At 47.3% G+C, this 13,829-nt stretch overlaps 1 protein-coding gene across 3 annotated transcripts in view; it reads right to left on the bottom strand.

Annotated features, from left to right (window-relative positions):
• LOC149359429 (uncharacterized) overlaps nt 1-13,829 on the bottom strand; it is a 215,525-nt gene that overhangs the window by 46,613 nt on the left and 155,083 nt on the right. For all 3 annotated transcript variants that reach the window (XM_089571655.1, XM_089571656.1, XM_089571657.1), the window contains 3 exons: nt 4,077-4,145; nt 3,843-3,914; nt 1,177-1,248 (listed from right to left, as the gene is read on the bottom strand). In XM_089571655.1, the coding sequence (XP_089427781.1) occupies nt 1,177-1,248; nt 3,843-3,914; nt 4,077-4,145 (213 nt within the window). The remainder of the gene's footprint in view (nt 1-1,176; nt 1,249-3,842; nt 3,915-4,076; nt 4,146-13,829) is intronic.

The raw sequence follows: 13,829 nt of genomic DNA, 5'->3' as shown, positions 1-13,829 counted from the left end.
GCAGGGGTCCAAGACAAAACAGCTACACCCTCACAATCCAGAGCTCAGGAATCATCTGATTTTCTTCTGCGCTCCTCGCCCCTGAACACCACGTTACTTTGAGCATCCTCTTATGACTCCACGCGTGGCATCGTTGATACAAAAGGAAAGTGGCTATGACGTCAAAGAGTAATAATCTCAGCGACACTTCTGCTTCAGGTTAATTCATTTCAATGCAAGTAAAACACATTAGATCAATTGGTTGGCGAATAAACCGACGAAGCTCAATTTTATCTATACGAAGACTTTGTCAAAGCTTACAGAATAGCCTGCTGCTTAAGCACTCCTAGTTCTTGCTGCAAAGAGAGCGACTGGCGGTCCCGCAAGGTGCGAATAACGAAGTTCCAGTTGTCTGTCTTTCATTTCCAATAACAGAGCATAGAATATAACGGCAGGCATTTCTGCTGAAAGCAATAAAGATGCATGCCGGCAGCTTTAAGCATAAGCAAAAATTGGAAGCCTTCGCGGCAATATTATTTGCATATTAACATGTGGAAAGACTGTGTCTAGTTACAGATCATCACGCCTTATAGCGAGGATAATTCCTGACGAGCGCGAGTGGGGTGCGCCTGTGGTCTAAGTGTTTTTAAGGCGACTGATGATACTGATAAAAGCGTTGCACTATCTGCTAAGGTTTCATCGCGCAAAACTTAGATGCATCTCTTTATTAGCGAACCGTACAGCATAGCCTCTGTGCTGAGTTAGTGAAAACAAACCAAGCCAGAACCTGCGCCACAATTTGCGGCTAGTGCAGCCACAGCACTGTCCCAACTCGGCCGAGTGTTGAGGCAGTACTAGGGCTATGCTCTAGCAGTGCCAGTAACCACCTCTACATGACGAATAATTTACGTGCGTTGAAAATTATAGTAGGTGATGTGTATGGCACGTTGGGTTAAACTTTTCGAAGCTTCACGCGGGCTTTAGGCGAGGCCTTGGTGGATAGCGATGTCCGGTCTCCTGGGATCCTGTAAGCAACACTGACATCGGACTACATACGAAGGACGTTTCGGCTGAGTTGAAACTGAGCTCCTGATTGACGGATATGATTCGGCGATTTGGGCTCACCTACCGAACTCCAAAGCAACTTAGCCACTTTGTCGGGTCCCAGAACAAATAAATAAACGCAGAGTTGCTTACATGTGAGTTATATTCCGGAGAGGTTCGAACAGAGCTGGGGAGGCTGTGCGAAAAACGTTGTTCCTCAGGTTTCTGAAAACAAAAACAAAACAAATAGCAAACAAACATTTCTAGAATTTCCTCAAGCGCTACCACAAAAAGCTAAGCTAAAACCACCATAATTCATTGAAGTACTTGGTAGGGCAAGGAACTATTCACTCTTGTCTCTTGTGGCTCTTAGTAGAAGCTTCATAGCAGACTGGTGACGAACGACTTCCAAATCTTGGCTTTCAAGGAAACTTTGAGGAATACAAGGATACTAATAATGTAAAAACAATACTGAAGGGCATGGCGGACGTAGTGCCACCGCAATGCAATCCTCCCGGTTTATGAATTTGGAGAATTTTTCGTTTGTGGATGTTTCTGACCGACATTTGCTCCAACAAATTGATTCTACATTCTTTCTGCAACGCGTAAAGTTTTTTGCCTATAATGGTGCTGGTGAATGTAAAGATAGCTGTGCGCAATTGCAAACACAGAAAGACGACTGCGCAGTGCCGTGTGGCAAGGTCCATTGGCACTACCCTGTCGGTCATTAAACTACAGATTAGATTTTTTGTTTTTTGCATCTTTTTTTTTAATTAGGACCCCTTGTTTTAATGTTTATTTAGAATCGGATTGTTAGGTTTCCTACGCATAATAATTTTTACTACCAGTCGATCATCAGATTCTTTTCTTTCGGTGATAAATTGTGGTTCCGGCGCGGTCAAAAGTCTGAGTTGGTCTTGTCCGCTTAGTAAACCTGACCATTCGATTTACTGGTAATTAGCGCAGAAATCGTCGATAATTACTGGCAAAGCACTAATAACAGTGCCTAACCACCAAAAGAAATTCTCTTTCCAACAAAACAGTAAAAACAACCAACGAAAGAGGAATGATAAGTAGGGGTGTGCGAATATTCGAAGTTTTCGAATATAATTCGAATATTATATATTTAGTATTCGTATTCGATTCGAAATCCAAGAATTCGTGTTGTCTCGAATATTCGACACGACGCGAATATTCGTATCTAGCCGAATATTCATTGTGAGCACCGGCGTTCATTTCGGTCCGCAAGCCCTATCGACAAGGACATAACAACAATGCGGCGCCCAGCGCAATGCGCATGGACCTCCCGGGCCATGCCGTAGCTGACCGCGCTGGTGAGCTTCTTTGTGTTTGCACGAAGTACCTCGCAATACGTGCCAGTTCCGTGCCAAGTGAGAGAGAGGGCATTTTCTGTGGCTGGAGGAGTCGTTTCAGCTAGAAGGGAACTACTTCTGCCTGACCATGTGGAGCAGCGGGTTTTCCTTCACGACAACCTTTTATGTTCATCCCAGACACGCGCGTTCGTGCTGATGGCAAGCTTGCCTTAATCAATGCTGTGTACCAGCCATCTTTTCTGATATTTCCCCTCTTCTAAGAATAATGTTCGAGACTGATACTTTTTGTGCAGCCACACACACCTTTCGTGTTCATTTAATCGTCGGTAGTTGAACTGTGATGTTCTTGGGTGCTCAAATAAATGTTTTGTAGGGGTTAAATGCGTCTGTCCCTGAATATTCGATATTCGATTCGATATTCGGAGCCAATTATTCGTATTCGATTCGTATTCGAAGAATTTGATATTCGCACACCCCTAATGATAAGTAAAAGGAATGAAAACGCCAGTGGAAGTTGATTTCTGGAACATGTGCTGGCGTGTTATAGCTGTGGTGGTGAGCGTAAAACATCACGTGGTCTGCGTGCTGATGATAGCGATAGAACTGCCGCTTTAATATTGCGTGAGCCGGAACGTCGCGCCTTTTCCTGACTTTAGTGAATAGCTTCCAGTCTCCTTATAAGCAGTGGACAGAGCTACTTGAGTTATTAACTGCCCTAAGCGGGAAATGAGTGATGAGTGCTGCGCTAGCAGACATATTTTGACAGTGTGGAGCCTCTCAGCCTGTTAAGGCATGCAAGGCAGCGGAACGATACCTCAAAATGCAAAACTGTGCTACTTAATAAAACGGTACGCCATTCCACCACGTCGCTACAGCTAACGCACTTCGTTTATTTTTTCTTGTGACTGAGTGCAAGATCGACGTCTAACTGTGGCGCGTATATTAAGAGTACTGACCTTTTTCAGTTAAAACGGAATTTAAAAAGCTGAATTAGGCACAATTTTTTCGTGTTTTTTTTGTTTAAAACCTGAGGTCCAACCCCTATATATTGCCGGAACGGAAACTCCTGCAAGACATGGCTAAAGTCATTTGAGTGGTTCTGTGTAAGATACTTTGCGATTTCAAAGTTGTTTTTTATATATAATAGCTCTGCCTCGGGAACCCAAGCAGCATTCAGTTCCGCTGAAGAACTTCATGAACACTTTTACCATACCGAAGTGAGAAGAGACCGGTGTTCCGTTCACAAATGGTAGTAACTTTCAAATCAGAGGTGGTTGCAAGCAATCGGCGAACAATTATTTCTTTGGCACTGTGTTTCCATGCCATGGCTCCACGTCCTAACCGCAGTGCGGCAGCAAAAGAGGTCATGTGTTCGATTCTCAAGCGTCGTTTGTGGCACACTGCGTTTTCGCTCATGCAGAAAAACGCGCTCAAAATGAATAACTGCTTTCATTCTTGGAGAGCGCTTTCAAACTAGAGCCTTACAGTGATTCGATGTTGGCGAGCGGCTTGAAGGTGTCATCAGGCATGTCATCGATTCTGTTGCCTTCGAGGTCTCTGCGGGAAAGAACGTGGACACGAGTTGACGTTCTTGCTGTGTCATTGCGAGTTAAGAGCGGCAAACAAACATCATACAGATGTTTCAAAGTGAGTGTCACTGTCAGTGCCTCATTTGAATCTTTTGGGTCGAAAAGCTTTTGCTTGAAGAGAGGTACTCACAATGTTCGGAGGCTTCCTAGGTTAGTGAATGCTCCACTCACGTCAGCTATCTTATTGTAAGCCAGGTTCCTGTGTCAGCCAGAAAAAAAGAAAACAAAAAGAATAAAAGAAGATCCTCGAATCTTGTCGCGTAATTCCCGAGTCCCACTGCACTCTCATCAGGGACCTAGCGTTCTAAGCTGTTTCCTGTAGTAGAGTTAAAATCACTCCAAGTGCTTTTTTAGAGCTTTTGCAACATCGATTTTAAAGTGTGAAAAATTACAAAACGCATCATGTACAGACTGAAGTCATACCTTCGCTCCAGGCCTCGCAGCACGACCGGTGCGCCAAGTATTTCAGTGCGTGTCATATTTTCTGGCGCCTTAAGTGCTGTATAGCATTCCTCTCGGTAGTATTTTTTTTTTGTATTACGTGCTAGATGTATACCACCGGTTTCTCTCAGCCCCGGCTCTGTCCTCTAGAAGCACCATTTTCCTCTTGCCGAAAACCAGGGCACGTACCAGCTAAGGTTTCACTGAACCATTTCAGTAACGGCCTTTGAATTGTTTTCACCCTATATCCCATTATTGCCTTTGCCTGCAAAAACTAACACATGAAGCATCTCCACTTCGGTAAGTCTCGTTCTGTGTCGTTACAACTAACGTGCCATAACGTCACACTGTCAAGCGTGAGCTGGCTTATGATGAAGAACCCATTGTTATGCATCTGTTAGCAGCCTTGTAACAAGTGGAGAGCATAAGTGGAAAGCTACTGCGTTAATAACGAATAGTAGAGGAAAGCATGGTATACGCAGAAGCGGCGTATAAAATAGTCTGTAGCATGGAAACTCGTAGCACATGCTTCAACAAGAGCGCCTGGCGTCCATGCAACATGCTGATAACAAAGCGCCAACTTTTTGCTTCTCATTCCCGTCGGCAGGTCGAGGACACAGAAAAAAAATTTCTGTAAGTTTTTAATTATTTTGCGGAATGAGGTGAATACGCATTCTGGGTTGTCCTAGCCCAAAGTACTGAAACACTTTTTGCCGCAGATTTTCCTCCATAAACTATCCAAAGGCAAACTCCTACTGACAGCTCAATTTCTACCAATGCTACCATTGCTGGTAGCTGAGTCTAGGTAATTACCGTGGTCAGATACGCATGGGGCACTAATGAATTCCATGAAATATTCTGCACTACGCCTACGCTTCCTATTTTGTTTAGGGAAATGTGAATAAAATTTTGAGAAAGTTAGCGGCAGTAGCCCTGCAGTGCAACTGCGACTTTTTTGGTGGCTTACACGTGATTCGTTTGACTTTTAATTAAAGTCATCTTTCATTGTTTTTTTCATGCGTTAGTGACATATTCCGTTGCTTTCTGAGCATGGTAAAGCCGCTTAGTGTTCAACCGATATCTTACATAGCTTACATAGCGTATCAATATCCGGAATTTAGGACAGGTGCTTCAGTCGGAGAAGTAGCATTTTTGGTACAAGTAATTGTACAGATCTTTATCAGACATAAGGGATAGCCCATAGCCAGTGCCCGCTAAGTCGAATAGCCTAGAGCACTTCAATGACAGCCACTCCGCCATTCTCCGCCTTTCTCACTCGTCGCGAATGACGTCAGGGCGGTATTTTTAGATATTCACAGCCATGCGCCGCGTGGAAGCAGGCATGTAAACTATAGATGCACTTGTCCCAAATGCCCGGTAATGATATCGGTCGTGGTGACTAAGAGACATTTGCGTTAGGCTGCTGATCCGATGTCGTGATTTCGATCCCGCCCGCGAGGACCAAATTTCGCTACAGGCGATGTCAACGCCCGTTAAAGGACCTCATGTGATATAAATTATGCCGAAACCTTCCACTTCGGTGGCCCTCATTGCCCAAGTCAGCTGGTCTCCCGCGCACGTCAAAAGTACTCGAGTCTTTACACATCTTATTGTGTTTGTTTTAGAAACACTAAAAGTTTAAACAAAGGGCGTTTATCAAAAATGACCACAATTCATGGACGTTCTGGGTTATAAAACGCAATTCTTGAAGAATCTAAAGCTCTAATCACTTTTTTTTCCAGCCGCTTTAAATAGGCCAGGGACTAAGCTTTCCATTCCTTAATGTGGTGTTTGCCAAAACAAAGAGGAAAATATTTCGAAATTCACATTTCCACGACACGATTGGTTATATTCACTCTCCAGAGCTATAATCCTTGCGCATAATGAGCTGCGTAGCATTATACTAGTGGATATAGAGTTGCGCAAAGCCCCTTTGTGGCAAAGGGCAGTTAGGAGAGTGTGTTGGCTCCAGGAGGTTGACTTAGACGGTAAAAACGTAGAAGTGAAGAAAAGCATCTTCACCACTGAAATATTTCTTTCCTGCTCCGTCAAGGCTTATAGATAGAAGCGAAGAAAAGCATCTTCGCCACTGCAATATTTCTTTCCGGCTCTGTCAAGGCTTATTGAAAGTGCGTGGTGTTGTCATCGCCGTTCATGATCATTTTTGCAACCCACTAGCCGCTCGGTCTTTACACGCGAACGAAATAAAAATTACGCTACACTGTTTCGCACACATACATGCTCATTAAAGTTACGACATGGCAGCGTTGCGTTTCAGCTCTGGGCTAGGATGCGACGCTTACGTTCATGTGGGCGCATTGGCTTGTAGTTGTGCAGAGACATAACGGGTAATCGTGTCGGGAGGTTCTCAATTTTGGACAATTTTCTTCTTTCCTTCGACAAATTTCACAGTAAACAATGGAGAGCTGAGCACTTCTTCAGTTTGAGGCTGGTAGAAAAAAAAACGCAATTTGAGCTGTAGTCTTCCAAAATCGTGTTTTTCCAACCGAGAAGTGTTCAAAATTTCGGTCGTTCTCATAGACCGCCAATGTTGAAACTTTCATTAGTCGTGGAACAAACATTTGTAGCGGTGCCAAGGAGCCGGTATGTACTATAAGTGAGGGAGACCACCTGGAATTTATATCTGTCGGTTTGTGGTTTACGGTTTGTGGGGTTAAAAGTCCAGAGTGGCTTAGACTATGAGGGTCCGCTTACGAAAGGAATTCGTGTAATTTAGAGAACCTAGGGTTCTTTAGCTTGCGCTGATATCTAAGAGTACACGGCCCCTTGCATATCACCTCCATCGAAATGCGACTGCGGCGACCGGTATAGAGCCCTCGTCTTTCGGGTCAGCAGCCGAGCACTATTACCACTGCCCCTACGCGACGGCTACTAAATCTGCTTGAGGAGCCCACTCCGTTCGCTGTAAGTTAAGATATATTGCAAAATTGGATGGTAAACAGCTGTTTTACTCTCACTGGTTACATAAGCTCTTGCACTATGAAAGCCTATCACCACCAGTAGTCGTTGACAAAAGAATAGCTGATTTGGTAAACCAATGTAAAGAAACAGTTCGATGGTCACTGCCCACGGGTGACCATCGGTGATACAATGGGTAAAAGCTTTCGCCTGGACTGGTGCTCATGTCGACTGGCTTGAAACACTTGAAAAATTTGATTTCATCTTTCGCAGAAGAAAGTTACCTTGTGCCATAAAATTTACCATCATCATCAATGTCAAGCAGCTGATAGCCTCACTAGGAGTCTGTATGATCGAGCGTTCGCTTCCACCGTCTACTTATTTTTTATTCAGTTGAATAGCCCCAATGAATCGCCATGCGCCAAGTGGTGCAGTTCAAATGAACTAGCTCGCTATCTCCGATTCCAGGCAATGACTTCATTTGTGCAGCACCCCCATAACGCGGCTCTTTTTGCGGCTCTTTTTGAAGAGAATGAGAAGGATCATGCCGGTGAAACGTGTACAGGCTTGATGCATGATGCATAAGCGTGATGCACTGAAGGAGGAAAGCGCCCGAACGACTGTAGGAGCCAAGACGAAGAGCGTCGAAGGGGAGGGATACCAAGGGCACGCGCCGTCCTAGCCTATCGAATCTACCAAAATTGCATACGGGATACGGACCCCGCACACCGTTACCTTATATGGGCCCCTGCTCATCAGGGGTTGGCAGGAAACGAGGCAGCAGACGCAGCCGCCCGCGCGCTCTCTCACCGGGCTGTTTTCTCCTCCCCACCTGATCAGAAACCCGATTTTAATCCGGTCTATACATTCAAATATATTACAACCTACTATAAAAATAGTCATCGCCTTTACCCTAGCCCATGTAAAGGCCTGAAGAAGGCGGATGCGCGGCTCCTTCTCCGTCTTCTCACCAATACATTGCTCTGCCGGGCAGCGCTAGAACATTTTGACCCCTTCTTTAGCGGCAGCTGCCCACACTGTAGTGCTATGTCTTCTGACACCTATCACATGGTGTGGGCCTGCCCCTCCAACCCCGCTATTCCCCCCATCCCCAACCCAACCCGGGAGGACTGGGAGGCGACCCTGCTCGGCTGCCACGACTTACAGGCCCGACAAGCCTTAGTCGGGCGCGCCCGGGTGGCGGCCACCGCCACTGGGGTCCCATACTAGGGACCTCCACCTAGTGTTTGTAAGGATCGGTTCCTTACGGGCTGATCCAAACATACCTCCTGTCCCTTCTTAATAAATATTTTCACCACCACCACCACCGTCCGAAAGCAGCCGATGCGCGTTGCAGAACCGTAGTGCAGAACAGGAGATACAAAACGAAAGAAGGGCAAGGCGCGAGCTTGGCTTAGAGTGTGTGTCGGGTGAGGCGAAAAACAGAAGCGTAGCTCTGACGTATTCTTGTGAAAGGAAGAAGAAACGCGTGGAAGCTGAAGAAGGAAACGTGAGCGACATGGGAGCGGAGTCTGCGCTTGTGTCCCGCTCCAAACACATGGTGCCATGTTGTGTGTGGTTGTGAAGTAAGCTCTGAGATCACCGACAGTACGACAGAAGCAACTTCATCCTGGTGGGAGTAGGGTGAGGGGTAGATGGACACGTGGTGACGACAACGCGTTGGCTGCCGTTCCTTCCAGGAGCAAAACAAGACCCAGTGAAGAAACGGCTGCAGGGAAAACGGACAGCGGAGTCCGTAGAGGAAAGGAAAGAGAACGAGCAGGAAGGGCAACGATTCAAGTGCAAAAAAAGTGAGAAAGCGAAAACCATGTCTGTGCTTGAACTGCAAACTTGAACAAGTGTAACGAAACCAGCGGAATACCAGCAATCGTGGAAACGGTTCATGCTCTCGCATTCTCGTCGGATCGACCATTGATCGCAACGTATTTTTTCTCTCCAGAAGAGGAATGAAAATGTGTCCAGCATAAAACGAAATATGTGATTGGGTAAATCTGTATTTTCTTTGTTAAAAACTGGTCACTATTGTAAACTGCTCCTTTTTTCAGTGCATATGGCATTTTCTTTTCGGTCTGAATATTATTAGAAGCCTACAGGGAATGAAATAAGTTGGATGACGAAATCATTCCTCTTTCTGGCGCTGGAGACTTACACTGTGTGCGCTGTAGATTTTTGTTTCGATTATTTATAGCCGGTTTGTACGTCTGTAAGAGGTTTTGATTGTTTTATGTCTGCGCCTGCAATCTCTTCTACTCTTCTAGATTGCGAATAAATTGGAGTAGTCTTATGTACTTTTTGTCCCATTCTCGAGTAAAGACCGATGGCTTTTTAAGCGTGTAGTCAATCATGATCAACAAGGAAGACGAAACCACACGGTCTATATGCACCTTCAAAGCGCTGTAAAAAGGGCAAAATAAGTGGTGAATAGCATTTTATGTCATTTACGTTTTCACAATCTACTTCAATTTCCTCTAACCAAAAACTTTTACTTACTACCCTCTGCCCCGAAAGGCCTTTGCGCAACTCTCAAGCCAATAGACAATGATGTGGAGCACGTTAAGAACGGCTTCCAAGTAACATGAAATATTGCGAACGTCTCTCTGAGGCCTGCCCAAGCGAGAATTGAGAGGTAGATTTTTCTTCACTACCGCCCCCCGCTCTCAATCGCATACCGTGCTTCTCTCAATTTTCTCAATCTAAATTTTCCATCTCAATTTTCTCCAGCCTTAAATTCACCCGAACGGTATTTGCGCAATAATCACTGGAGAAACATAACACTGTGGAGCATAATCGTGTCCTTCATGAGCAGGATAAATTCGCCACCGCAAAATTTTTGCTTCCGGCGAAGTGACAGCCATAATTTTGCGCTCCTACGCTCCCTTACTGTAGTGCCGGAGCCCACATTTCGCTCGCTGGCCTCTCTGGAAACCAGCGCTGCGCGCTCGCCGTCGCTCAAAGCAGGCCCAGACTCTCTCGGACATGTCGCGGCGTGCAGCGTGAATCATCCCGCCCCGCCGGCGCCAACGCGGACCCTTCCTTCTTCCCTCCTCACCGTCGGTGCGAACTCCTCCGACGCTTCGTCGGCCGTCGCCTCTCGACCATTGGTCTAATTTGAGCGGTGGCCAGTACCGTGACCTGATTGGAGGATTTGAACTGCTGGCTGCCGCAACCGACAGCGGCGGCTTTAAAAACGGAGCCGCGCTCAACTCGCGCAGCAGACGGGCAGCAGAAGAGCTTTCGCGCCGGAGCTACGCTCGCCGCCGGGGCCGCCCTTCTTCTTTGTGCTAGCCCGTGGTGCTCTTGGCCCTTGTATCATGTAAAAGCCCTTGTACATAGTGTACATCAAAGTCATTTGACTCACCGTCGCCTCGACCGTTTCTTGGCTCAGACTCCCAGTCCCAACATTACTAACCATGCCGCATCTTGAGGGGCTCCACAGGTTTTCTGCACACTCCGTCTCATTACGCCTCTTCCCACAAGATAATCGATCATTCGCGTCTTGTTGTTCCCGTGGCATCTGAGTGGCTGGCGCAAGTAAGGCTAGGACACGGGCGAGTGGCTTCGGTCTCGTGCTGCAGCCTCAAAGCGATGGCTGCTGTTCTCGGGAGTGAAGAGCCGGTCGATAAGTTGAACATATTGATTAAAGATTCAGCCGTAACGGTTGCAGCGCACCATTCATTGTAAGGATAAATTAGGCACCTTGGGGAGAAGCGACGCATGCCGGCTGCTGCTAATGTCTTGGGCGCTCTGATCACCTTGGGCCATACCCGTTCCCGGCCAGGCGAACTCATGCCGGCGACAACGGACTAAAAGAACCGCATCAGATCGTTTACAAGCATCGTAGTTCTTAACTGACATAAAACTAAGGCTCAACACCCAACGCGGAAAACCCCACAGATGAAAGAAAAAAATATTGTGCCCTTAAGCGTTGTGAGCCCAGCGCAACACAGACGGCGCCGAGCAGCGGCTCTGTTTTGTCTTCACTGCGCTGCCGACGCCGACGGTAAGGCTGCCAGTATACATGTCGCATAGAATTGGATCGCTTCAGTATGGATGGAAGGAAACTCTTGGGAGGCGGTGGAGCGAACGCGGCTTCGGCCGCTTATCTGTGTTTTCAGCCAGCATCCGCTGCGGCGGACGCGGTTGCTGCGACGCGCGTCTTTTCTTTCCTTTTCTTTCTTTCCTCTTATCTTTGAAATCTCGTCTATCTGCACATGGCAGCGGGGGTGGCTCGGCTGTAGCCAGTAGGCAGGCCCGTGCACTTTCCTTTTCATACTTCTCTCAGTCACAACAACAACAACTCTTGCGCTCTTGGCAACAGGCGAAGCTTGGCGACTTCTGCGACATGTGCTTGCGCTGCAGCTAGAACTCTGAAATTGACAGACGCTGGGGACGCGACGCGACGCAGGATATGAACGTCTGCTGAGAGAGCGCATCAGCGACAGCGTTCGGAGAGAGAGAGAGAAAATAAACTTTATTTATAGTCTTTGAAGAGGAAGGCTCTCTTCTGGCGCAGGCGGCCTACTGCCGCTTGGTGGCCTTGATCTCTTGGATCTCGGCGACCTGGTCAGCTCTCTCTGTGAGCAACTTTTGCTGCCACAGGTCCGAGCTGCGCAGCGCGGTCTCCCACTGCTCCTCTGTGGTTATTCCGCTTAAAGGGTTTTTACTGCAGGCCCACATGTTGTGGTTAAGGTTAGCATACTTTCCGCAGGTTTTGCATTGTGCAGAGTATATAGAGATCGTTACTAGCGTGTCATCAGTCGCGAATTCCGCATTGTATGCAAGGTGGCCGCTTTCCGGAGGGAGAACGCACTGCTGGCAAGCTTGATCACGAATGTCAAGAGCTTCTTGACCGTGCCAATAAAAAAAATGACCATGATCTTGGTTAGACCATATGCGAATTAGGTGCTCTAGTATTTCAGTTCTCATTCCCCCGTGGGTTGTTGTCTACCTTATATTCATAGATTACTGGGAGTCCGCATAACACTCGTGGCGGCGTGGTGGCAGGTTATGTCGACGTCACAAGGTCATGTGACTCAGGTGATCCACCTGCCACTAAGCTGGGTCGTAGGCAGCCACCCAGCACTTAATTGTCGCAGACAGACAGGACAAACACAGGCGAAATCGTCGAGTGGGAGCTGTAGTGCTCGCGAACAAAAATCCTCTCAGAAGCAACCTCGGTGTCGAATGGGCCAGCTAGATCCCGTGACCTTGTGACGCCTTCACATCCTGCTCACACAGAGGGCCCGCATAGACAAATGCGAAGCCGCTGAGTGGAAGCTGTAGTTCTAGCCCACAGAAAAAAAATCTAACCTGAAGGAAATGCCCTAAAATTACGCACAGAAATAAAAGCTGCGAGGAGTTCACGGCTTAAAGTGATGCGACGGCTTTCGATGGGGGAGAGCTTCCGCGAACACTAGCGGCTGCCACGATCTGTCAAGGCACTGCTGTAAGGCGGCTCCAACTGCCATATCAGACGCGTCCGCCATCAGGCAGAGTGGAGCATCAGGTCTAGGGTGACAAGAAGGACGGAGCCAGCGAGATGAGTTTTAATACCTCCCAATCCGTATCCGCATTCCATGTAATGGGAGCGGAATTTCTCATGTGGCCGCACAGTAGATAAGTGGATGGATCAGCATAGTAAAACAACCAGAATTGCGCGAATAGAAGTTCCAGTCACTGGAATTGCTACAGCAATGGAAACTGATTGGAAGTGGTCAGACGCCGTGACGACCAACATGGTTTCCAAGAATTTCAAAATTAGACACGCTGAGCGTACACTTGGCCTTGTTGACGAACAGGCCGTATTTGGAAAGGCGTGTGAAGAGATGCCGGAGGTGGCAACGGTGCCAATCTACGTCGCGGCTAAAGATGAAGCGATCATCGATATACGCAAAGCAGAACGTAACACCTCGGGTAGTGAGTGTGTCAGCGAACCACTTGATAGTTTGAACGGCTGTGCGTAAGTCAGATGGCATCCGCAGGTATTAAAAACAACTAAACAACATTATGACGGCACTATATGGTGATTCGCTATGGCGAGGTCTATGTTCGGAAAAAAAAGGGTTGCTCCATGCAGTAGGGCCTTAAAGTTCGCGATGTTAGTAAAGAGGTAGCGGTCGGAAATGGTGGCGTTGTTGAAAGCGTGGTAGTCACCGCGGTGCAGCCAGTCACTTGGGGACTATTTGGGCACAAAGTGGAGGGTAGACGCGCAAGGAATTAATAGTCCCGCCCTCTTCGACTTCTTCATGGCGTCTCCTATACTGGCATCCGCGCCACACAGCCCCTTATTGCACAGCATTTCGGCTAGCCGGCATCAACAAGGACGTTCGTTTGTGGACCCGCAGTTGTTTGGCTTGCCAGCAGTCCAAATCCATCATCATACCCTTTGTCTCTTCATGGCTCCATCACACCACCTTCGGAGCGTTTAGAGAGGGTTGATTTTGACATCTTGGGACCACGGCCACTATCTGACGGTACCTCACGTGCATTTACCGTTTTTCTA

The sequence above is a fragment of the Amblyomma mixtum genome, chromosome 2 (assembly GCF_055824585.1).
Source record: "Amblyomma mixtum isolate Tamu chromosome 2, ASM5582458v1, whole genome shotgun sequence".
In the NCBI taxonomy this organism is placed as follows: Eukaryota; Metazoa; Arthropoda; class Arachnida; order Ixodida; family Ixodidae; genus Amblyomma; species Amblyomma mixtum.
Note: the sequence above shows the minus strand (reverse complement) of the source record. Positions and strands in the feature narration are given on the sequence as shown.